We start from the raw sequence: 23,585 nt of genomic DNA, 5'->3' as shown, positions 1-23,585 counted from the left end.
TTGGTGTGCCAAAAAAACCAAAATGACGACTTATTTAGTGATGGCCGATTTCAAAACACTGCTTCAGGAAGCTTCGGAGCATAATGAATCAGTGTATCGAATCATGATTCGGATTGCGTGTCAAACTGCCAAACTGCTGAAGTCACGTGACTTTGGCGCTCCGAACTGCAGATTCGACATGCTGATTCATTATGCTCCGATGCTTCCTAAAGCAGAGTTTTGAAATCGGCTATCACTAAATAAGTCTTTTTTTTTTTTTTTTTTGGCACACCAAAAATATTCTCATCACTTTATAATATTTATATTGAACCACTGTACTCACATGAACTGATTTAAATATGTTTTTAGTACCTTTATGGATCTTGAGAGAGGAAATGTCATTGCTCCCTATGCAGGCGTCACTGAGCCATCGGATTTCAACTAAAATATCTTAATTTGTGTTCCGAAGATTAACGAAGGTCTTACGGGTGTGGAACGGCATGAGGGTAAGAAATAAATGACAGAATTTTCTTTTTTGGGTGAACTAACCCTTTAGGTTTTTCAGCTGTTCACACACTGGCAAAACAAAAATCAATTCATACATGAAAATTCTTACATATAGCCCCTTTAAAGGTGATTATTTGTTATTATATAATCTGAGTAAATAATCCAAAATTTACTTTCAACAAAATACATATTAAAATATGATGCAAGTTTTACCTGATCTCAAATAAAATAAGCTCTCAAAGACAAGTTTCTTCACTCTTACCTGTGAACTTTCCCTCCGTAGAAGGGTTTGGTGTGGAATGTGACGGTGGCAGAGTATCCGCTTTTGGCGCAGCAGATGGAAACTTTCCCGCCCAGCTCCACCCAGGGCACTGTGAGGATGGAGCGGGCGTAGGCAGAGGGCAGTGTGAACACATACTCCTCTTCATGCTCCAAGAGATGTAACACTCCTAACATAAAAACACAGGGCACAGGTCACACTCTGTTCACAGACTCACCGTAGCAATAGTGTAGAGCGCGAAAGGTTTCAGCTCAACTCCATACAAAGCAAACAGAAGATGGACAGCAATTCTGATTAACGTTGATCCCAGTGCTCTGCAGGCCTTTATAAAGCTCTTGTTTGTTGCAATGGAGAAATTCAAGAAGATACAAAGCTGGATGTTTAGAATATGATCAAATTAAAATGTAGGATGAGCAGAACAGTGATCCTTGCATTAATATAATGGCTGTTGTTTCAGGCTAACAGTTTCATCTAACACGTGTCCATAATCTGATTAAATTCCAAACCAGTCAAACATCATATCTTGGAACCAATCCTAAACGAAAGTCCCCTAAAAATGATCTAAATAATGTAATAAAATCCTACTGGATAAACTGAAACTCACATATTTCAGTTTATTAGGTCTGTTTATCCAGATATAATGAGATACTTTTAAAACTATTTAGTTTAGTATTTTTTTAGTGGTTGGCAACTTGATGTTTTATAAACTTTGCAAAGGTTTAATGTTGTTACTCTACATCATACAGTAAGCATACAACTGAAAAGAAATATGAAAAGACATAACATGAAATCTGTCAGTTGTCTTTGTCGCACAGACCTGGTAACTCTGATCTTAGTGGATTTTTAGTGGAGTGGGAATATATATATATATATATATATATATATATATATATATATATATATATATATACTGATAAAAATATAAAAAACATAAAATTACTAAAGCAAATGATAAATTACATAGAAGCTATATAATTTGAAATATTTATAAATACTAAAATAGTATATCAATAATACTAAAATAACAATGGTTATGGAAAGCAGGCATAATAATAATTTTAATAAATAATAATATAATAATAGTAATAATAATAGCTTAAATTAAATGGAAATAAAAAACACACTGAGGAAAAAGAAGCTACATGATTTTTAAATTACATAAAGTTCACTATGAAAAAATTAAACGTTCATTGTAATAAAATAAATTCAATGTTTGATTTTAAGTAGATTTTTTTATTTTTTTTAGCTTTGTATGATAAACAATTCTGTCACTGTGTTGAGTCACCACTTAAAATCTGGATCCTGAAGCAAAACTAGTTGAAAACCACTTATTTGAGCATATTAGAAGTTGTTCCAAATTATATTAGCGAATCATTAACATTTCTTTAGGAATTAATTTCCTCTATAATCTTTCTGCCCAGTGTCATGTTTTGAACTTGAACTGACATATCTTAAAATATGTCAGTGCCACTGTTTTATCAGACCAGTAATGTTTTTTTTTTCCTAAGGCATGATTATAAAAGCTACTTAAAGGTTAGTTCACCCAAAAATGAAAATGATGTCATTTATTACTCACCCTCATGTTGTTCTACACCCGTAAGACCTTCATTCATCTTCAGAACACAAATGAAGATATTGTTGATGAAATTCGATGGCTCAGTGAGGCCTCTATTGAGAGCAAAGCCATGCTCTCGAGGTCCATAAAGATACTAAAAACATATTTGAAACAGTTCATGTGAGTTCAGTGGTTCAATCTTAAAATTATAAAGCAACAAGAATACTTTTTGTGCACCAAAAAAATAAAAAAAATAAAGACTTTTTAAAAATATCTATATGGGCCGATTTCAAAACACTGCTTCTGAGCTTTACGAATTGAATCAGTGGTTCGGAGCGCCAAAGTCACGTGATTTCAGCAGTTTAGCCGTTTGATAGGAGATCCAAATCACTAATTCGAAACAAAAGATTCATAAAGCTCAGAAGCTTCATGAAGCAGTGTTTTGAAATCTGCCATCACTAAATATTGTTGAAAAGTCATTATTTTGTTTTTTTGGCGCACAAAAAGTATTCTCATCACTTTATAATATTAAGATAGAACCACTGAACTGATTCAAATATGTTTTTAGTATCTTTATGGACCGCGAGAGTTTGAATGGCATTGCTCTCAATAGTGGCCTCACTGAGCCATTGGATTTCATCAACAATATCTTAATTTGTGTTCCGAAGATGAATGAAGGTCTTACGGGTGTGGAACGACATAAGGGTGAGTAATTAATGACATTATTTTCATTTTTGGGTGAACTAACCCTTTAATGTCCTAATTGAACTAAGGCCTAATCTTGGCTTAATCTAAGCCCTGTCATTGAAACCAGGCTGCATACTACAGTTGGAAGTTATTAATTAAAATAATTACTTGTGTCTAAAACTCAGGTAAAATCTGAACAGTGCGAGCATGTTCACAGCAGTTCTCTCAGCGGGCCTGGCCTCTTTTTTATTCTGGTTACATAATGGACAGCTGTCTAGTGGCAAAATCTCTGTGGGCTTTCAGCCAGGTCTGACAACAGCACATCTGTTTCCCAGAGACAAGAGAGTTGGGGGGGGGTGCAGTTCAGCTCCCTGGCTCTCTGCTCCAGAAGGGTCAAGCGTGTTGCAGCCCAAAGTAGTGCTGCTGGAGCAGTTCCTTGTGATAATGCTGAGGCCAGATCTTCTCTGATGATCCCAGATGAATTCATCTGTGCTGACGCATGAGGAAACTACATTTGATGGAGCTGACATGGCTGATTAGCAGAGGGGACAGTCACTGTGTAAAGGGTGTTCAAGCACACTTAATTCAGACATGATGTCAATTTGTAGGCGAACCTGGAAGGCTGATTGACAGTTGGTTCCATCAGGAATTCTTCAGCATTCATTAATCTTATTCAATGTTAATTTCAACATGTACTGATACATTTTAACCCTCTGGTGCTCTTTGGTCATTTTTGACTGAAAAAGTTTACGTTTTTTTTTGTGTGTTTTTTTTTGTTTCGTTTTTTTTCTTGGATTTTTTTACTTCATAGGAATGGTACAAAACTTGGTATTGGTATTGCTAAAAAAGTGAATAAATTGGTTATAACTACTGCATAAATATAATTTAGTACCATAAAATCCCCTAAAAATACAAAATATTAAATAAAAAAAACATTATCAAATTAAAATATGGTACATTCATTTCAAAGAAATAAAATCAAAAGTTGTATTTAACATTAGTTGCATTGTGAAGTAACATAATTTTTTTTTTTTTTACTTTATGAGACTTTGAGACTTTATAGTAAAGTGTAACCAGAAAATCTTCATGTAAGAGTTATTATAGTTAACAAAAACTAAAACCATAAAAAAACATTTAAAAGTTATTAAAATAAAATAAAACAATTCATCTTATTTCATTTAGCTTTTTGCCAAGGAAACATTTCTGAAATAATTAAAACTAAAACTGAAATAAAAATTAATAAAAACTATATAGACATATTTTCTCAGGATCTCAGTGATACTAAAATAACACTGCAGTGATTCATGCAGATCTTTTTCATATAATGAGCAGATCAGTGAAATAATTGGTGTTTTTTATGCCAGTTCTTTTCACAAAATAGACTGAATGATTCACTGAACAATCAGACTGAATCACTTACAAAGAGCTCAGTGACTTAATGATCTGGTTGCAGTTCTAGGGTTAACAGAGAAAGAGTATCAGTGAATAACAACTTTCTCTGTTCTTCATCGTATGACTTCAGAAAAGTTATATAAATAAAAATATTACATGTCATTATATGGAATAGAGTGTGACGATTTGGTTTTCCATAGATTTTGAGCAATAAGAGGGTGAGTAAATTACATCATTTTCATTTTTGGATAAAGTATCCTTTTAAATTCCTCTAAACTTCCTGCTGCTCCAATTAACTCTGTGTACATTACTCTGGGGGATTAGTGTTAGCAGTCTTATAAGTAATTAATGTTGTCCTAATTACAGGAGAGTCCTAACTGGTTAAGCACACCAAATGCTACCTTCATCCTTCATGATCATCCACTTCACTGCACTCGAATTTGACTTAGGTCAAGAAATTTTTATTTCAATATCATTGTATCATGTTCAATGAAATAAATAAATAAATAAATAAATAAAAAATGTATCATGGTTTCTACAAAAATATTAAGCAGCACGACTGGTTTCAACATTGATAATAAGAAATGTTTTTTGAGCACCAAATCAGCATATTAGAGTGATTTCTGCTTTTAAAGGTGCCCTAGAATTAAAAATTGAATTTACTTTGGCATAGTTAAATAACAAGAGTTCAGTACATGGAAATGACATACAGTGAGTCTCAAACTCCATTGTTTCCTCCTTCTTATATAAATCTCATTTGTTTTAAAGACCTCCGAAGAACAGGCGAATCTCAACATAACACCGACTGTTACGTAACAGTCAGAATCATTAATATGTATGACCCCAGTATTTGCATATGCCAACGTCTGGATCTGTGCACAGCTGAATCATCAGACTAGGTAAGCAAGCAAGAACAATAGCGAAAAATGGCAGATGGAGCAATAATAACTGACATGATCCATGATAGCATGATATTTTTAGTGATATTTGTAAACTGTCTTTCTAAATGTTTCGTTAGCATTTTGCTAATGTACTGTTAAATGTGGTTAAAGTTACCATCATTTGTTACTGTATTCACGGAGACAAGAGCCATGGCTATTTTCATTTTTAAACACTTGTAGTCTGTATAATTCATAAACACAACTTCATTCTTTATAAATCTCTCCAACAGTGTAGCATTAGCCATTAGCCACAGAGCACTATCAAACTCATTCAGAATCAAATGTAAACATCCAAATAAATACTATACTCACATAATCCTATGTTTGCATGCAGCATGCATGACGAACACTTTGTAAAGATCCATTTTGAGGGTTATATTAGCTGTGTGAACTTTGTTTATGCAGTGATAGAGTCGAGAGCTCGGGAGGGGGTGGAGAGCGCGAGCAATTAAAGGGGCCGCAGCCTGAATCGGCGCATTTCTAATTATGCCCCAAAATATGCAGTTAAAAAAATTAATTAAAAAAAAAAATCTATGGGGTATTTTGAGCTGAAACTTCACAGACACATTCAGGGGACACCTTATATTACATCTTGTAAAAAAACGTTCGATGGCACCTTTAATTATTTTTAAACCGTTTTAGGTCTACATTCCTTAAGTGTATTTATAAACAACATTTATCTGGCTTCATCTGCCATTTTGTCACAACGTGACAGGGGATTTCATTCTTCATGATGAACATGGCCAAAACAAGGTATCTTAATTAAATTAAGGCAGAATCTTTTGGAACAATGCCTGAAAATGCTCCCTTTTCTGGCAGCTCAATAGTTTTGGGATCAGAGCGAAGTGAGTGTGTGAAGTGAAACATCAAGGGGAGAGTTTTTCAAACAGCAGTACATTTCTGTTGTTATTCCGCTAGACAGATGGAGTTGTGATATAAGCAAGCACCAGTAAATATCACAGGCCCTGAGGCGAACACCCATCTAACCACAATCAGCTGATCTGGAAACTGTATGCTCTTTGGACACACATTTGAGAGGATGGAGGGAAAACAGTTCTGCCTGAATGAGCAACCCTCAGGCTTTAATCAAACAGTAATGAACAAAACTCAATGATCCCAGCAGACAAATGATTGCTATAAACAAAACACAACTTTATGAATAAATAAATACTTCTAAGAAACTATATTAGCATTTTTGTTCTAGAAATATTTTGTTTAGTGTGAAAGCAATGACTTGTAGTAAGATCTTATGGATGGTTGAGCCCTGTAGCCATGTCCACTGTGAAATCTCATTGGTCCAAAATCCTGCTCTACTATATTAAACAAATACATTCTGATTGGCTGTGATTTGTCACTATGCATAGTACATTGTCTCTTTTATCTTTCTTTGTGAATTACACTAAAATTAAGGAATATGACAACAAACAAATGAATATCCAATATCCACTGATACCAATAAATTAAAAGAAAATGTATCTGTATCTGTCAATATGGTACTAATATATTGTGCATCCTTATGTGAAATATTTGTCACACCAATAAAGCACTTTAAAATTCAAACTGGTGTTAAAAGAGACTCACAAACTCACCTTCTCCCACCATTGACACTCCTATAGACATGCCCATGAATTTGCTTTTAGTCCAGACATGGGTGTTGACACATGTCCGGCGCTCTTTGCACTCGCAGTAAAATCCAGAGACCGGGGGGTGGTGGGACACCTGTTCAGCCACAAAGCGTAGCCGATAAGATTCTAACCCCTCATTGGAGGTGGTCTGGGTGGAATGAGCAGCCGTAGGTGCTGGGCTTGAGCTGGTAGTCCTGAGGGGCCGCACCTTATCTCGAGGTACGTCCCATGTGCAGTGGAAGCTCTCCCCCAGAATGGGGTTGTAAGGCTTCTTGGCCACAGCACCTTTACGACCCTCGTGGAAAGCGGTCAGGTAGTATTCCACAAACCGGATCATGCGTTCCTCTGGCGTCACTCCAGACGTGATGGCCAAAAACACATCCGGGTGGGCCATGAAGTTGGCATACATCTCCAAAAGGGAGCGCTTCTCTAGGATGAATGTGGGCAGCACCACCTGAGAACAAAAGATATAGGCCTACATTATCTGACCGATCTGTAGATACATACAGTTTTGATGGTATTTGAATGTGAGTGAGAAACGATTTCACGGATGTTGCTGAATGTGGTCCCTGAATGCATTTTGTATCAAATGAATCACAAAATGAATAAGTTTAGTCTGCAGATACTGCTGATATGCTGACTGAGAAATCCACATAAACAATTGTAAAATGTTGCAATACCAAATGTGAGGAGTAAAGACTATTATATTATATTATATTATATTATATTATATTATATTATATTATAACAGTGTGCACTGTGTACTGGGGATTTATTGCGACTCTTTCTGTAGTTTCGATAATTTCACCAGTAGGTGGTGATAAGTGACTGTTTTTATGAGTGAGTGTTTTTATGATTCTTCATTCAACCGATTCGCCCAAAAACATGGATTCTTTCAGGAATGAAACAAACGTCTCCCTAATGTGCCTAATGTGCATACTATCCATCGTAAATAGTATGTGAGATTACAATAAGTGTATCCAAAAGCACTGTATGTTGAAAAGAGTATGCCAAGTCCCCAATGGTCTTCTATTTCTGGTAGATTTTCGAAGTGTGGATCCGTGCACACTATAACGGCTAATATTGCCCACAACCCATTGCGCTTTGGGGGAGGACTGAGATGGTCCTCACTGCAGAACACAAGATCCAGGGGGCGTGGTTGGATCCAGATCCAACTCCTCCCACTTTATATACCACTAAACCTACCCGTCTACACCCCCTGATCCTAAACCTACCTGTCTCCACCCCCTGGATCTGGATGTGTTCTGCAGCGAGGATCGACTGGGAGGATTCAGTTCAGAACTACAAAAATTAATAAAGTGTTAAAAAACTCCAAACATGGCGGATGTGCGCGACCGATGGTTAAATAGAGAGGTTTAGATAAAGGGGTTTAAGTGATAAATAATCAACATTTAACCTGATAAAAAAAATATTTATTTAATGTTATCCATGTTATATTTCATCTGCAACAACAATGTAGACTTTTATATAGATCTGCTAGGCCATTAACTTTTAAATGCATCATTATGCAAACACATATGATTTGAGTTCTACGCATGAAAGACCCACAACTAGCAGATCGACATGCTACTTTTTTCTCCAATACAGTAGGAAATTAAATGAAATAAAATGTGGAGGATTTTACAAGATGATTGACAGGCCAGTTTACAGTGACAAGATGTGTGTAACCATGCAACAGAGCATCCGTTAAAGACTCAATTTATTGGAGTGATAGTATATCACAAAGCTTGTCTACTCTTTTGCCAGACACTCAAAAGTATGTACTTTTTCTTCACAAAAAGAGTACATACTTTTAGGGTGTAGAATAAGTAGGAGAACTGGAACGCAGCACCTGTCTTTTTGTGCAAGTCACTGAATTATTCACTCAACCATTTCAAAACGCAGGCTTATTCAGGAATGATCACCCCTACTCCTACTATGTCACACAATGGCTCTGCTGTGAATTTGTTCTCAGCTGTTTCTGTTGGTGAAGCCAAAATAGACAAAGCAATATTGTGCCTAAATTTACTCTATTCTTGATTTTTTTAAACTTGTGTATAAAAACAATATACTTGCAATTGTGCTGTTTTTTAAATATTATCAGCATGACTGCGATTACCCATGGCACTCACATCTGTGCCAATATTAAAAAAAGAGCACAATGTTTTTGTAATATTCCTAAAATATTATTTCATATTATTTAACTATGCGATGTGATGTGATGTCAGTCTAAACGCACCTTATTGCTGGTGCTCAAATATAATATAACTGTATGCTTGTCTTTGTAACACAGATTCTGACTCCATGGATTAATGCTCTGTCCCTTCCCCCTGAGGCCTACAGTAAACATACACACATCACTGAACTTCATCATCTGAGCTATCCAAATGACTGCTCAAATCCTGCTGAACTATAAACACAAGCCCAGAAGGAAATGTCCACATCAGAGAGACTAAACAAAGATGCCTCTGTAGGTAGTAGAGAGAAAAAAACGTATATATATAAGAACCAACACCGAGACATTCCCGAAGCGTAATTAGGACAATGATATCATGACACCTCTCGACACGCTTGAATCGGTCAATTAGATTCCTAATCACAAGGACGAATGGGAACATCAAATCAGATAACGTATACTGTTAACTGATTACGTAAAGTATAATTATGAAACTGAATTTCCCCTGAGCTATGATTATGTTAATAATATTCCTTGCACGTAGCATGGTACTGTAACGGCGTGGTTAAATCAAATGAAGGAGAATTAGTCTTTAATAATAAACCAAAATACTCAGGAGGTCATACAAATATGCAGAAGACAAGAACTGACAAGAGACTAAACTAAACGGATATATATACACAGGACTAAACGAGCAAGTTGACGATGGGCAGGTGGACACAATAAGTTACTATGGTAACAGTACACACTAGAAAACTAGATAAACTAAAGCCGCGCACACACTTAACGATTGTAAGGCCGATTATGAATGTAAATTGATACTTATGACTGATCGCGCTCAAACGCGTCCAGTCAGAGCCAGTTGAGTTCAGTCCGTGATTACAGTCGGTGTTCAAATTCCATGTGTGAGTATATAAATCGGCTCCAGTCGAAGGAAACAATCGGTATGTGTGTTCAGTTCAGTCTTAGAATGTTTCAGCTAATCGTTAGGTGTGTCCCCGGCTTAAGTTAGACAGGAAATGAACACAGGAACTGACAGCACAAAATTAAGCCAAAACAGAACATAACCGTGGCATGTACATTCTCAATCAGTGTTCAAGACTGGACAATGTCCATAGAAGACTACAATACATAGAAAGACGTATGAGATCGTGGAAATGAGGCACAAAGCTTTCACTCCAGTTATCCACAACTAGATCACCTGCGCACTGTCTAACACACATTTATTTCTAAATAAAGACATAACATACACCTTTGTTTTAATAAACAGCAGATTATACTAAACATTTTGCATTTTTAAAATAAAAATTTTTTTTTTTAGATCTTTCAATCAATATTCAATTCAGTTGTGATTAACTGCTTACTTGTTCATTTATTATTTCTTAAAACTGAATAAAAAAAACACTAATAAAATATAATAAAAAATATATTAAATAAAAAACAATATTATGTTCTTATTATATTCTGCTGCTGTGTGTATGTGGCCTAAGTCTTAATTATTAAACAAAGTGAAAATATTATACACCAAGTCATAATTATTTTTTTTATCTCATAATTTTGCTTTTTTACAGGTATGTCAAAATTATGATTCACCAAAGCATGATTTATTTTTATTTTTTTTTTGTATGTGGCACAAATAGGCTTCCATACCATGCTGTCAGTCACCACAGACAATTTTGACTTTTGAAGGAACTCGATTATGTAATTTTTTTTCTTGAAAATAGCTTTCAATATTCCTTTAACTAGAGAAATGCAACTAAAAAGAGAGAACATGGTGCAGAAAAAGATCAGTTTTATTTTTAAAACTGATAACTGAATAAAAAACACTAATAAAATATAATAAAAAATATATTAAATAAAAAACAAATATATAAAAAATAAAATTATATTGGTATACATTATATACATTTTACTGGTATATAAATTCATTGTGTATTCCAAAAATATTCCAAATATCTGTGTGTTTATGGCATGTGCATGTATGCCAAAATTTACAAATCATAAAAAGCTGGAAAACCCATCCTTTGTTCCCTGAGATTGAGAATGTATAAATAGTCTTGAGTGGTTCCTGTTTGTATGTGAAAAGGAAGAATAATGTATACAAGTAGGGAATGGCCAAATTCTTTCAGCACGATTAACTTGATGATTAGTTTGGGTGGGACAGTAACTCTGTGTTTGTGTGTGTGTGTGGTTCAGGTATACTCTACGTTATGGCAACAAAATGGACATTTTTTTGGTTCCCATGAATAAAACAGCTTATAAATCATACTAAGTGATGTTTTTTGAAAATTTAAAAATGCATAAAGTTTTCTGTGATGGGTAGGTTTAGGGGTAGCGGATAAAATATACAGTTTTTTACAGTATAAAAATCATTATGTCTGTGGAAAGTCCCCAGAAAACATGAAAACTCAACATGTGTGTGTTTGTGTGTGTATATATACCCGTGTGAGGTCCATGCCCAGTTTGAGTTGGGACAGCAAATGGAGGATGATGCTCCTCTGGTCATCCAAGACTCCGAGGTCTTCCTCCTCATTATCTTCTGTGTCTGTGATCTCCTCGCTAGAGTCCACCGATTCTGGACTGGAGTTCTGCAAATTACAAACAGGATAATTTACAAATGTTACTGAACAAAGATCACTTGTGATTTACTATTAAATATATTTTTAAACCTAATTCCTGTGCACCACATCTGTGGCATGCTATGAAAGCCCATTTCCACCCCAAAAAATAAATAGATAAATAAATAAAAATCAAATAAGGCTAAATAATGGTAAATTCTGACATAGGCCACATTCACAAATGCGTGTCTACCCTGTATTGCGGCTTTTCGTGTGTAGTTTTCACTTTCGGTAACTTACAGTGACAGAGATATGGGACATTTCGAGACTCACACCTGTTAAGTAAATGTGGTTGTCAATCCCAAAAACTGACAGTGTGAACGTAGCCAGAATCAGATACGAAGGCTACATTCACACTGTCAGTTTTTGGGATTGACAACCGCATTTGCTTAAAAGTGGGAGTTTCGAAATGTCCCATTCAAACAGCAACTTACAGTAGCGTCTGGAATACTGTCTGTATGAACGTGCAATGGAGTCAAGAAATGTCCTGTATTCTCTTACAAGTAACCATAACGACAGTGACAGTGAAGTAATAACAAAGATGGCAAAGTAATATCCAAAAAAACTGAAAAGTCTTAAAACTTTTGATATGCCAAGAGTCCAATCGAACCGCGAGTTCATCCATCAAATCTTCATTAAATGACAGCAGCTTTTAAATCTGGTCGGAGAGCGGAGTATTTGAGTCGCGCACACAACACAAAACTGATGGGAACGGCTGCGTTGGAGAACAGAGACTGGATCTAAAACCTTCAGATGACACACAGCTCATATCTCTAGCGCTGTGTTACCGAATACAAAACCACACACAAAAACCTGCAACACACGGTAGACACGAATTTGTGCAGAGCGTCTCTCTCACACTGTATGGCGTGACAGACAACTTGTTGTCCAGTGTGGTTCCATTCACAAGGCATGGGTTTTATGAGAATGCGGTTGTGAGTCTTGAAATTTACGGGTGTGAGTTTGGTTATAGAATGCGGTTGTCACTTCTCTAAATAACTGTACTGTGTGTGAACATAACTGTATCAATGACTCAAATACAGGACTGACAACTGTATACTGCTGCTGTGTGTATGTGGCCTAAGTCTTAATTATTAAATAAAGTCAAAATATTATACACCAAGTCATAATTATGATTTTTTTATCTCATAATTTTGCCTTTTTACAGGTACAGTTGTGGCCAGAATTATTAGCCCCCTTCATAAATATGATCAAATATGACTCTAAAAATAAATCTGCATTGTTTATCCTTTTGATCTTTAATTCATAAAATTAGCAAAAATCTAACCTTTCATTGAAGGAAAAGAATTGAAAGTGGGGGGAAAATAACATTAAGAAATAAATGTTTTTTCTCCAAAACACGTTGTCCACAATTATTAGCACCCCTAGAATTTTTTATGAGTAAAATATCTCTGAAGTATATTCCCATTCATATTTAAATTTTTTTAGCTCACCAGGGTGATCATGAACATGAAATTGTCCAGCCATGACTTCCTGTTCCACAGGAGAATAAACATGAGGAAACACAAAGGCCAATTCCCTTAATCATTCATCACAATGAGAAAAAACAAAGAATATAGTTCTGATGTGTAGCAAATGATTGTCGAGCTTCACAAAATAGAAAGTGGCTGTAAGAAAATAGCTAAAGCATTGAAAATCCCCATTTCCACCATCAGGGCAATAATTGAGAAGTTCCAATCAACTAAAGATGTTACAAATCTGACTGAAAGAGGACGTGTGTCTAAATTATCCTAATGCGCAGTGAGGAGGAATGTTTAATTGGCCAAAGACTCTCCAAGGATCACAACTGGAGAATTGCAGAGATTAGTTGAGTCTTGAATCTCAGAAAGCCTAAAAAAATTATCAAAAGCACCTACATCCCCACAAGTTGTTCGGGAGGGTTTCAAGAAAAATCCTCTGCTCTCATCCAGAAACAATCTCCAGCATATTCAGTTGTCAGACATGACTTGAACTTCAAACTGGACTGGCTTCTATGGTCAGATGAAACTAAAACAAGAGCTTTTTGGCAGCAAACCTACCAGATGGTTTTGGTGTACACATGGATAAAAAGTGCCCCATGCCCACGGTTAAATATACTGTTGGATCTTTAATGTTGTGGGCCTATTTTTCTGCTGGAGGTCCTGGACAACTTGTTCAGATACATGGTATCATGGATTCTATCAAATACCAACAGATAAAAAAATCAAAACCTGACCACTTCTGCTAGAAATCTTATAATGGGCCATGGTTGGATCTTCCATCAGGACAGTGATCCAAAACAAACATCAAAACCAGCACAAAAATGTGTCACTGAGCACAAAATGAAGCTTCTGACATGACCGTCCCAGTTCCCTGGCCTGAACCCTAAAGAAAATGAGTGAGGTGAACTGAAGAGAAGAAGCACCAACATGGAGCTGGAATCTGAAGGATCTGGAGAGATTCTGCATGAAGGAATTGTCTCTGATCTCTTCTCGGGTGTTCTCCAAACTCATCAGGCATTATAGAAGAAGACTCAGAGCTGTTTTCTTGGCAAAAGGAGGTTGCAAAAAGTATTGAATAAAAGGGTGCTAATAATTGTGGCCAATGTGTTTTGGAGAAAAACATTTATTTCATAATGTTATTTCCCCCCACTTTCAATTCTTTTCCTTCAATGAAATGTTAGATTTTTGCTCATTTTATAAATTAAAGATCAAAAGAATAAACAATGCAGATTTATTTTTAGAGTCATCTTTGATCATATTTATGAAGGGGGCTAATAATTCTGGCCACAACTGTATGTCAAAATTATGATTTACCAAAGCATGATTTTTTTTATTTATTTGTATGTGGCACAAATAGGCTTCCATACCATGCTGTCAGTCACCACAGACAATTTTGACGTTTGAAGGAACTCGATTATGTAATTTTTTTTCTTGAAAATAGCTTTCAATATTCCTTTAACTACAGAAATGCAACTAAAAAGAGAGAACATGGTGCAGAAAAAGATCGGTTTTATTTTAAAATTTAATTATTTTAATTTAATTTAAAGTTGTCATAGTTATATTTAGTTTGCCTATATTTGCATGTAAAACTGTTGAAAATAATATGATTATATAAAATATTATATAAAAAAAATTCTCTCCAAATAACATATGCTCTTTGGTTGCAAGGCAACTCTGCATTTTTATGCAGTCTTGGGTGGCTAATGTAGTTGGTTCCTCCTGCAATCGCTCATGCAAAAACGTTATATTGTTCTTAATGTATAATGTAGAGAAGTGGTCCAGAAGCGCCTGCCCCAAAGCATCATGGGAAGTACATAAAAAGCCCCTTCCTCTAAGGGCTCTACGTAGATAGTGTTGACAGATGAGCGGAGCAGATCACATGATCCTCTCCCAGTGGATCACTCCTTTTTCCTTTCCAAGGCACACGAATGTGAGTAACTGAGGGGCAGCAGATGGGATCTAAATATTACGATATGATTAGACTGTAAAGTAAAACAGTAGGGTTTTGTGGACTAGCTGTAATCCCCGAGGTAACACTCACGACTGGGCACATACCATTGCCAGTGGCGTTATGGCTCAATTTTATTAGATTCTCTTGCAAACCATTTATCATCTTTTTTCCCTTTCCTTCTGCAGTCTCTAATAATGGTAAAAGGGAATATTGTGTTCCCAGAAAAAGTACGGGAGCTCATCGTGCCGGATGGAACGCCCTCATTTCGAGCTGCAGCGATCCACCTGAATATTTCATAGAAGTGCAGAGCACTTTCTCCTTCCCTCTACGACATCACAGATATGATTAAATAAACACATGCAAATGAGGTCACATGCAAGGTCACACATCCAGCGTGACCACAAATCTATACACACAAATGCATCATCAATACTAAATACAATGTTCCGTGCTGGCATGTTGTTCAATCCGCATCCTACTGTCCTTGTATGATTGGCAAAGGATCATGTCAAGGACACTCACAATTAATTTGTGTCCTCCTGTCTCTGTGGAGGCTCAGTTGGGTGGTTTTGTTTTGTTGGACTGTTTGGTAGCTACAGTAACTAGCCAAAAGTTGGATGCAGAAGCTGTTTATGCAAATCAAATCAGAGCTAATTAAATACACAGAGATTTTGAAGATGCAGCGAAACGAAGGGAAAAAGCAAGAAAAAGTACTTTGAGGTTTCTTCTAGAAAACAATCAGATTGAAAGGAAAGAAAATGGAGAAATCTCACATGTCTCCTTTAAAGTTTCAGAAGAGATCATAATGTCTCAAGCTGTGCTCAGATTTACCCATATACCAAAGTCTGCAATCAAAAGCCAGCGAATTCAATATGAACTCAAGTATTTCTCATCAAACTGTCACAAAACCAAATTATCTAAGCATTACTATCATATTAATTTTATAGCTCTATTACTCTCTGTTAAAAATGGTCTCAAGACAAATTTTTCCTAAATTTCTTCTAAGACAAATTTATTGAGAAACATCTGAGACAAAGCTATACATAAAATATATTATACATACATAAATCATATCTAAAGAACACCATTTTGTCTCCTGAGTTATTAAAGAGCAACCTCTGAGCAAGGATATTTTCCTCTGGGAGTCTTCATAGGCTAAAAACTGGCACAATAATAGGACCAATTAGAAAAAAACATTACAACAATGAATGAAGTTTCCAACTTTCCTCACTCCCAGCAATCCAAAGGGTCACCCCTCCCTCTCGCCAACAGGATAAACATGCTACCCTAATGATTAAAATGAACTCAAACTTACATTCATTTCAGAGCTGGTTCAGAAATATGCCCTTGGGTGTTCATCTCATAGTTTCACTATGGTGGATCCAAAAAACTCTCTCTTTCACGATCTCTCACTAACTCTGACACTCTTATCTTGCTGCCCAGCTGTCCCTGAGCTGAGGAAGTGCTGCTCCCTCCTACTTTGCCAGCCTGTACTCTCTCTCTCTCTCTCTCTCTCTCTCTCTCTCTCTCTCTCTCTCTCTCTCTCTCTCTCTCTCACGCTGATGCCACAGATCGCTTGTTTAAAATACAGCTGAACTTCATGAGCTTTGTTTGCTCAAGACTATGGAGAATGGAGACACAGTGAGGAGATGGAAATCATGACTGTTAAGAAGATTAAAATTGAGAGCCCCTCCCACCACATTCACTTTCATAGTCACCTCTGCCCTGCCCCCGTTACAACGCAACCAATTGTACCTATTTTTACATGCATTACCTCTGTTTCTCAGAGCACGCACACAATGCTGAAGACAAGTGTAGTTAGCTTAACATGTTGGAAAATTCAGTACAATTTCAGTCTGAGTAAAGATAAATTATTAAAATTGAACTTTTCACAGTGCAGGTACATTTATTTAGTGTGTCCAGTCACTCCCAGTTCTACCTGCAGTCATCAAAAAGCCCCTTTAGTTACTGTACTAATACTAGTCAACACACCTGCACTAACCTGAATTTTTACAAGTCCCCAATAAATAAACAAACCCTTGGTGCATTAGAGATGTACTGTAATGCTTTTAAAAAAATAGCATTTCAATAGATTCCTGTGATGGCAAAGCTGAATTTTCAGCATCATTACTCCAGTCTTTAGCGTCACATGATCCTTCAGAATTCATTCTAATATGCTGATTTGGTGCTCAAGAAACAGTTCTTATTATTAAAGTTGAAAACGGTTGTGATGATTAATATGTTTATCGTTACCATGATAATTTTTGTTCAGGACTATTTGATGAGAGGTTCGAAAGAACAGCAATTATTTTAAATAGAAATCAAATCAAAGCTAATTGAATACACAGAGATTTTAAAGATGCACTGACATAAAGGGATAAATCAAGAAAAAGTACTTCAAGGTTTTGTCTAGATATGGAGCCCCGCACATGACATGCAGGAAAAAAAATAGTCAGCTAAATCGTGCGCACGATTTACTAATTCGTTCCCTCAATTTACTAAATCATGTGCACGATTTATAAATCTAGGAAACGAAATAGTAAACTGTGTGCACAATTTAGTAAATCGAGGGAAAAAATTAGTAAATCGTGCACATGATTGACTTTTTTTCCCTGCATGTCATGTGCGGGGCTCCGTATCTAGAAAACAATGAGGTTGAATGGAAAGAAAATGGAGGAATCTCGCGTCTCCTTTAAAGGTGCCCTCGAATGAAAAATTGAATTTATCTTGGCATTGTTAAATAACAAGAGTTCAGTACATGGAAATGACATACAGTGAGTCTCAAACTCCATTGTTTCCTCCTTTTTATATAAATCTAATTTGTTTAAAAGACCTCCGAAGAACAGGCGAATCTCAACATAACACCGACTGTTACGTAACAGTCGGGGTGTACGCCCCCAATATTTGCATATGCCAGCCCACGTTTCCAACATTATAAAAGGCATTAGACAAGGGCAGCCAGTATTAACGTCTGGATGTGCACAACCAAATCATCAGACTAAGTAAGCAAGCAAGAACAATGGTGAAAAATTCTGACATGATCCATGATAACATGATATTTTTAGTGATATTTGTAAACTGTCTTTCTAAATGTTTCGTTAGCATGTTGCTAATGTACTGTTAAATGTGGTTAAAGTTACCATCGGTTATTACTGTATTCACGGAGACAAGACAAGCACTGTTCAAGGCAAGCGCGAGCTCTGTGGGCGTGGACCACGGGATTTAAAGGGGCAGCAGCATAAAATCGGCGCGTTTATAATGATGCCCCAAAATAGGCAGTTAAAAAAATTAATAAAAAAAATCTATGGGGTATTTTGATCTGAAACTTCAGAGACACATTCAGGGGACACCTTAGACTTATATTACATCTTTTAAAAACATAATCTAGGGCACCTTTAACCCCGGTTTCACAGACAAGGCTTAAGTTAGTCCTAGATTAAAATGCATGTTTGAGCTGTTTTAACTGAAAGTAACTTGTACTGATATATCTTAAAATATGTCAGTGCCACTGTTTTGTCTCAAGATGCACACCTGCAATGTTTTTTTTTTTTTTTAGCGGACATTTATAAAAGCTACTTAAATGGCATAATTGAACTAAGACCTAATCCTGGTTTAGCCTAAGCCCTGTCTGTGAAACCGGGATTTAAAGTTTCAGAAGAGATCTTAATGTCTGCAATCAAAAGTCAGAGATTTCAATATGAACTCAAGATATTTCATCATAAATGTCTTTACTGTCATTTTGGACTAATTTAAAGCATCCTTGCAGAATGAAAGTATTATTTTCTTTCAAAAAGAAAAAAAAGTCTCACTGACCCCAAACTTTTGAATGAGTCTATTAATCATTGTGGTGTCAAAAAAAGAAAATAAAACCCAGTGTCCGCCATGTTAGTACAGTACGTTTAAAGGGAGAGTTGACCCAAAAAATTAAAATTCTGTCATCATTTACTATGAGTTTCTTTCTTCTGTTGAACACAAAAGACAACTGATGGTAGCCATTGACTTCCATAATAGGAAAAAAAGTCAATGGCTACCGTCAACTGTCTGGTTACCATCATTTTACAAAATATCTTCTTTTGTGTTCAACAGAAAAAAGAAGTTCATACAGGTTTGGAACAACTTGAGGGTGAGTAAATGATGACAGAATTTTCATTTTTGAGTGAACTATCCCTTTAAGAGTGTGATGTGTTCAGTGTAATTTCAGTTGATGTGTTTAATCCTCATGTGGTCCCATGACATGGTCTGATCCGCACATGATTCCACAGGAACCTCCTGAATCTAGTGTGTGTATGTGTGACTATATTCATAATGTAATACACTAGAATACTGCATATACTGCACAGTATACACTGAATACTGCCTACTATTTATTTAAAAATTGTATGTGAAATATTTGAAAAACTGTTCAATGGCAATCGATTCAACAGTAGTACGCTATATAGTTATGAGACCTCATATTATCCCCACATATAATCTTAGAAAATGAAAAGGTCTATTTGGATTTTTAATCCAATTTTCTCTAAAAACGCTAACAAACTCTTGAGAGTGCAATCAAATCATGACTGACATTATCAATTTTCATTGGTTTTAATAAAAAAGGCACAAAACTCATGATCTTAAGCCTGAAATCCTAGAATCAGCCCTGCTTTATACTGCAGAAATACTAAGAGCAGTATTGTCAGAAAACAGCCTTAGTGTGTGATGAGCAACAGAGCAAAGAAAAAAAGGGAAGAGAAAATGAGAAAATCCCCCAGTCAGAGGATTAAGTGTGGACTATAGACTTCACATTGGCCATTGGTATGATCTCAGATTATACTCTGCTATGTCTTGTGCATTTAATATACAGCAGAGAATAGAGTTCACAAACACAACTCAAAGTACAGCTCTGGCTCCAGGCTTCGGCTTAGAATACAGAGATGCTTTTTATACAGAATGCAATTAACTCTATTATACACTCTAGATGAAATACAGTGGGGTTCAAAAGCGTTGAGAGACTCTTGTGAAAATGCTTTGACTTTAAATAATAGGAGACACTGTTTGCGAAACCCTTCCTTTTCAGGGCCCGATCATAAAATCAGCTGACAGCTTGGTCAGGTGACCTGACATCATGTTAGAGCTCCTGAGAAAACAGCACAGGGTTGAGGGAAAGCAGTGTTTTGAAACAGCACCACCTTCATGAATTAATAATCAGCGGCAGTGCGTTGTCTTCAGGGACGCGGTTAACGGGAGTGCCTACGCACTGAGAACAGGATGAAACCATGCTGCTAAGACAAAGAGCCTTTAATGAACTCTACCATGTTGAATTAAAATAGCAGTACAACTGTCTGCAGAAACAAACAGATTGCAGGGGTGAATACAATGATAATGAACAACACAAATGCAAACAAAGAAGTCAAACCATTTGAATTCACAATTCCAAAATGATCAAAAAACTGTATATACACTAGTAGCATTAAACTGAAGGGTACAAATAATGATAATAAATATAATAATAACAATAATATAAATCTTAAAATAAACTACAAACCACATTTTACTTTTTACTAGGGGTGTAACTAATTATCGTGTTACAATATGTCGCAATGCAAAAATGCAACAATATCATATCATGGATAGTGACAATATGTGTTGTGCATAGTTCACCCAAAATGAAAATTACTGTGTGAGAAAAAATTCAAGTTTTCAGAGATTTAGTGTCAGTACTACATTAAACTACTATATATAATGTTGAATATAATGTATAATAATGCAATGGGGGATGTAGGTCCTGATAATGCCAAATGTCTCGTTACCAGTAAAAAGTGGCCTACATTATTTTAAATCTGTGTTTCAGCGTTAGAATCATGAATATTTTTATTCTGGTGTCACTTTGCATTGGGTTACCAGCAACAAGTCCAAGCCTATACATTTCTACTCCCAATGTAATACCAAATGTAGCATTTTAATCAACAGTACATTTTTTTGTTATCCTTTTACTTTACCATATGTCTTGGAGTATCACAATAATATTATATCGTGAGTTCAGTATCATGATATGTATCGAATCGTGACATGAGGGTATCGCTACACCCCTACTTTTTACAATTTAAAATATTACAATATTATTTTACATTGATAAATTAATAATAATAACAATAATAAACTTCATTTTAATATTTTAATTTTACATTACAACAATAATCATCATTTTAAAAAAAACTTAAAGTAAACTACAGCTACATTGTATTTTTTTATGTTTTTAAATCTTATAATATTATTTTATATAACGTTAATAAAATGATAATAATAAAAATAAAAACACAGTAAATTATAAGCTACATTTTTACATTTTAATCTTATTTAAATGTATCATTTTAATTCTGATCTTATAATATTATTGATATACAGTTGTGGTCAGAATTATTGGCACCCTTGGTAAATATGGTCAAAGATGACTGTAAAAATAAATCTGCATTGTTTATCCTTTTGATCTTTAATTCATAAAATTAGCAAAAATCTAACCTTTCATTGAAGGAAAAGAATTGAAAGTGGGGGGGGGATCACATTATGAAATAAATGTTTTTCTCCAAAACACGTTGGCCACAATTATTGGCACCCTTTTATTCAATACTTTTTACAACCTCTTTTTGCCAAGATAACAGCTCTGAGTCTTCACCTATAATGCCTGATGAGTTTGGAGAACACCTGACAAGAGATCAGAGACCATTCCTCCATACAGAATCTCTCCAGATCCTTCAGATTCCAGCTCCATGTTGGTGCTGCTTCTCTTCAGTTCACTTCACTCATTTTCTTTAGGGTTCAGGTCAGGGGACTGGGATGGCCATGGCAGAAGCTTCATTTTGTGCTCAGTGACACATTTTTGTTTTGGATCATTGTTCTGATGGAAGATCCAATCATGGCCCATTATAAGATTTCTTGCAGAAGCGGTCAGGTTTTGATTTTTTATCTGTTGGTATTTGATAGAATCCATGATACCAAGTATCTGAACAAGATGCCCAGGACCTCCAGCAGAAAAATAGGCCCACAACATTAACCCTTTGAGCGGTACGGTCCCACATATGGGATTTGAACGTACGGTCACATAACTGCCAGATTCAAACTGTGCTTTCGTAGATTGTAGATTTAAACATTTTAATAATAAATTGCCAAATTTAGTAAAATATTCCAAGAAAATGTAAAATTTATTAAAAGCGCATTTAGATATTTTAAAAATGGTAACACTTTACAATAAGATTTTGTTTGTTAACATTAGTTAACTACATTAGTTAACATTAACTAACAATATTTCTACAGCATTTATTAACCTTAATGTTCATCTCAACATTTACTAATGTAATTTTAAAATCAAAAGTTGTATCTGTCAACACTAATGCACTGTAACATTAACATCAACAAAGGTAAAAAAAATATATTGCTCACTGTTAGTTCATGTTAGCCGATGCATTAATGTTAAGAAACGAGTCCTTATTGTAAAGTGTTACCAAATAAAAAAAAAGAACAACTGTAATAATAGCTAGTGTTTATGGGAGTTTAACTACAAAAAAAAGCCATTAATGGACCTTGAATGTCTGCATTCTTGTAAACCAGAACTACTAGAATCAAAATATGAACCAAATCGATAAATTGCTATGATTCCATCCCCACTAACACCTGTCTTAGCTGTGGCCCAATATGTCTGGTGAACTGACCGCTGTAAAACCTTTTCTAATTTCCAGGAACACAAATTCAAACCCTGCTCTGTTTCTGAGAGTGTTACCTTTCTGCCCCAACAGTAACGAGGACAGATGTTTGCCTTCTACTCACACACACACTCAAACACCTCACCCGAGAGACACAAAACACCCATACACACAACAATTGGAATCTTGACAAGGATTTGCCCCGCTGCCTCTCCTGTCAAACATCTGGGATATGTATGCTTGATGGGCCATGTCTCATAGCTCGGTTTTGTTTTTCTGTTCCCTGCAGTTTTGCTGCCTTATTTTTTTCCTCTGACAGCGCAGAAGAGCGAGCTGTCAGACCATGAACAGACAGGAAAGAAAGGCACGCTGGTCCACAGACATCACTGAAATCTCTCTCTCTCTCCTTTCTGAGTTGAGAATGCTGACAGCCTCATTTCAATCCGAGTTGTCCAAAAAGTCCAATAAAAACATTGTTTTATAAAGAAGCAGTTAAATGCTCTGTGTACATTACACAAACCTACAACACTTCCTTCCCAGACAGCTTTATTCAGTCGTGACCGCTAGTCGTGACTGCTTTTCTCTGCGGTTCACTTGCAATCTTCAATCACTGCAATCTTTTCTACTCTCTGCCTTCCTCTACTGGTCATCACGATGAAGTACAACCATTCTAATAAAGAAAACAACAGGCAACCTGCCACACGAGATTGAATTATG

At 35.8% G+C, this 23,585-nt stretch overlaps 1 protein-coding gene across 5 annotated transcripts in view; it reads right to left on the bottom strand.

The window, feature by feature from the left end:
- osbpl10b (oxysterol binding protein-like 10b) overlaps positions 1-23,585 on the bottom strand; it is a 66,881-nt gene that overhangs the window by 6,292 nt on the left and 37,004 nt on the right. For all 5 annotated transcript variants that reach the window (XM_048153641.1, XM_048153642.1, XM_048153643.1 and 2 more), the window contains 3 exons: positions 11,584-11,730; positions 6,931-7,420; positions 749-935 (listed from right to left, as the gene is read on the bottom strand). In XM_048153641.1, coding sequence (XP_048009598.1) covers positions 749-935; positions 6,931-7,420; positions 11,584-11,730 — 824 coding nt within the window. The remainder of the gene's footprint in view (positions 1-748; positions 936-6,930; positions 7,421-11,583; positions 11,731-23,585) is intronic.

The sequence above is a fragment of the Megalobrama amblycephala genome, linkage group LG13 (genome assembly GCF_018812025.1).
Source record: "Megalobrama amblycephala isolate DHTTF-2021 linkage group LG13, ASM1881202v1, whole genome shotgun sequence".
Taxonomy (NCBI): Eukaryota; Metazoa; Chordata; class Actinopteri; order Cypriniformes; family Xenocyprididae; genus Megalobrama; species Megalobrama amblycephala.
This window is presented reverse-complemented; position numbering and strand designations above follow the sequence as displayed.